The 1,802-nt window shown below is 47.6% G+C and overlaps 1 protein-coding gene across 1 annotated transcript in view; it reads left to right on the top strand.

The window, feature by feature from the left end:
- Positions 1 to 1,802, top strand: part of LOC119592647 (serine/arginine repetitive matrix protein 2-like) — a gene marked incomplete in the record, with an annotated part of 68,424 nt that overhangs the window by 19,589 nt on the left and 47,033 nt on the right. Inside the window, 1 exon segment of the mRNA XM_037941561.1 lies at positions 323 to 1,738. Coding sequence (XP_037797489.1) covers positions 323 to 1,738 — 1,416 coding nt within the window.

Here is a 1,802-nt window from a genome sequence, read left to right as displayed (position 1 = left end):
TCTTAGTCATAGTGGAGAGATATCATGCAACAATCAGATTAACGATATGAATATCTGTATCGTATAAGGGAGATTTAATCACCGGTAGAGAATATGAAGTAGCATCAATTGAGAACAAGATATAAATGTAATATTCCTATAAAAAATGTTCACGAAAATCTCGTTAAGCGGGTGTAATGACTACAACATATTAGGTAACAAATACATGGAGGTTCGCCAGAACTGCGATGATGATTTTTTTTAGAATTAAACTACAAAGAATGATTAAAATATATGAGGAACGATACTGGAAATACGTTAACCCAAGCTACCTGCCCCACAGACGGACGTCCGTGTGATCCCCGTCACGATGGAGGGAGAATCGGGTTCTGAGTCCGGAAGGAGCGGCACCAAGAGGCACTCGGCCAGCCAGCCAGACCCAGGACCCACGCCCAGGAAGAGAACCCAGGAGGATTCGGGCGCAGGGCGGGAGAGGAGCTCCAGCAGGGGGAGGGGAGCCTTCGGGGAAGACAGAAGAACCCGCGACGAGGGCAGGAGGGATCAGGAGGACCAGGATGCCCGGCGATCCCGAGAACGGTCCAGGAGGAGAGGAAGCGAGATGTATCCCGAGACGAGTTCCTCCAGGGCCGAGAAGGATCTGAGGAGGAAGAGCTATCCTGACAGCTCCAAGAAAGAGAAGAGGGAATACACAGTAAACATACAACGTCCGGGTAAAGACGAGAGTAATGGTTATAAGAGAAGAAACCGAGATATACCCGAGGAGGACGAGAAACCTGAAGTGAGGAGTCGCCAGAGAAGCTCAAAGTATGAGGAAGCGAGAGAAATAAATATACCAATTCGTGTCGAGTCTTCAGGAGACTCCGAAAGTGTCTTCCCTTACCCTGCGTCTCGAGGGGAAAAAGTTGCTCAAAATAATGAAGACACCTCACAAGAAAATACCCCCAAGCACGAACCATCAAAGTTGTTTGCTGCTTCTAAGAAGCCACAGTCGGAGAGGAAATCCTTTCTCTCCAACGACAGATCTCGCGTTCCGGAGCCCTCCCGCGTCAACAGCGGCTACGGAGATGAAAAGGAAAATATTAAACCTTCCACAGACGATTTGCTATGGAAGTACTCAAACGCCTATGAGAGCAAGTCGCAACCGGAAGAAAGTCAAGCTGACCAGAGTCCAACGAGAGCGACAAAAACGTCCAAAATCTCAGACTCTGAGCCAAAGAAATATTACTTCGGGGCCAAACCCATGAACGAAACCCATGAAGTGCGCGTTGACCCTCACGATGAACCTCGAACTTCGCAGGTCGAGGGAAAGTCCGACTCGAAGAAGAACGAAAAAGATATGAAGTCGAAAGAGCGAAAAGGTGTACTAGACGACGAAGACACAAAGGTCATTAATCGGGAGAATACCGACGATTATAAAAATTTCTTAAAGACCAAGTCACAAGAGGGAGATTCTCCTTCATCTGGATCGAAATCTCCCTTGATTGGTCGCGAGGTAAAAGTTGAAAAGAAACAATCAGACATGGAAAAAGACATGTTTAACGACTGCTGGCAGAACTTCAGTAGCACCCTGCAAGATGTGCTTTCGCGTCTACAAGAGCTGTCAGCAGAGCTCGGACATGCACGGGCATTAGTCACACCTCCGTCGCCGCCTACTTCCGCTGAGGTGGCTGACGAAGGATCGAAGTCGGAGGAGGAGAAATCTACAGGAGATCGCTCGCCTGACGCAACCAGCATAAAGGTAAACTCTTTATGTTGGTTTTGGATCACTCAAAGTAACTATGATATTTTTTCTTTCCATTCTG

This window comes from Penaeus monodon, chromosome 30, assembly GCF_015228065.2.
Source record: "Penaeus monodon isolate SGIC_2016 chromosome 30, NSTDA_Pmon_1, whole genome shotgun sequence".
NCBI classification, from domain to species: Eukaryota; Metazoa; Arthropoda; class Malacostraca; order Decapoda; family Penaeidae; genus Penaeus; species Penaeus monodon.
The sequence above is the reverse complement of the archived record's forward strand: the minus strand, read 5'-3'. Positions and strand labels throughout refer to the sequence as shown.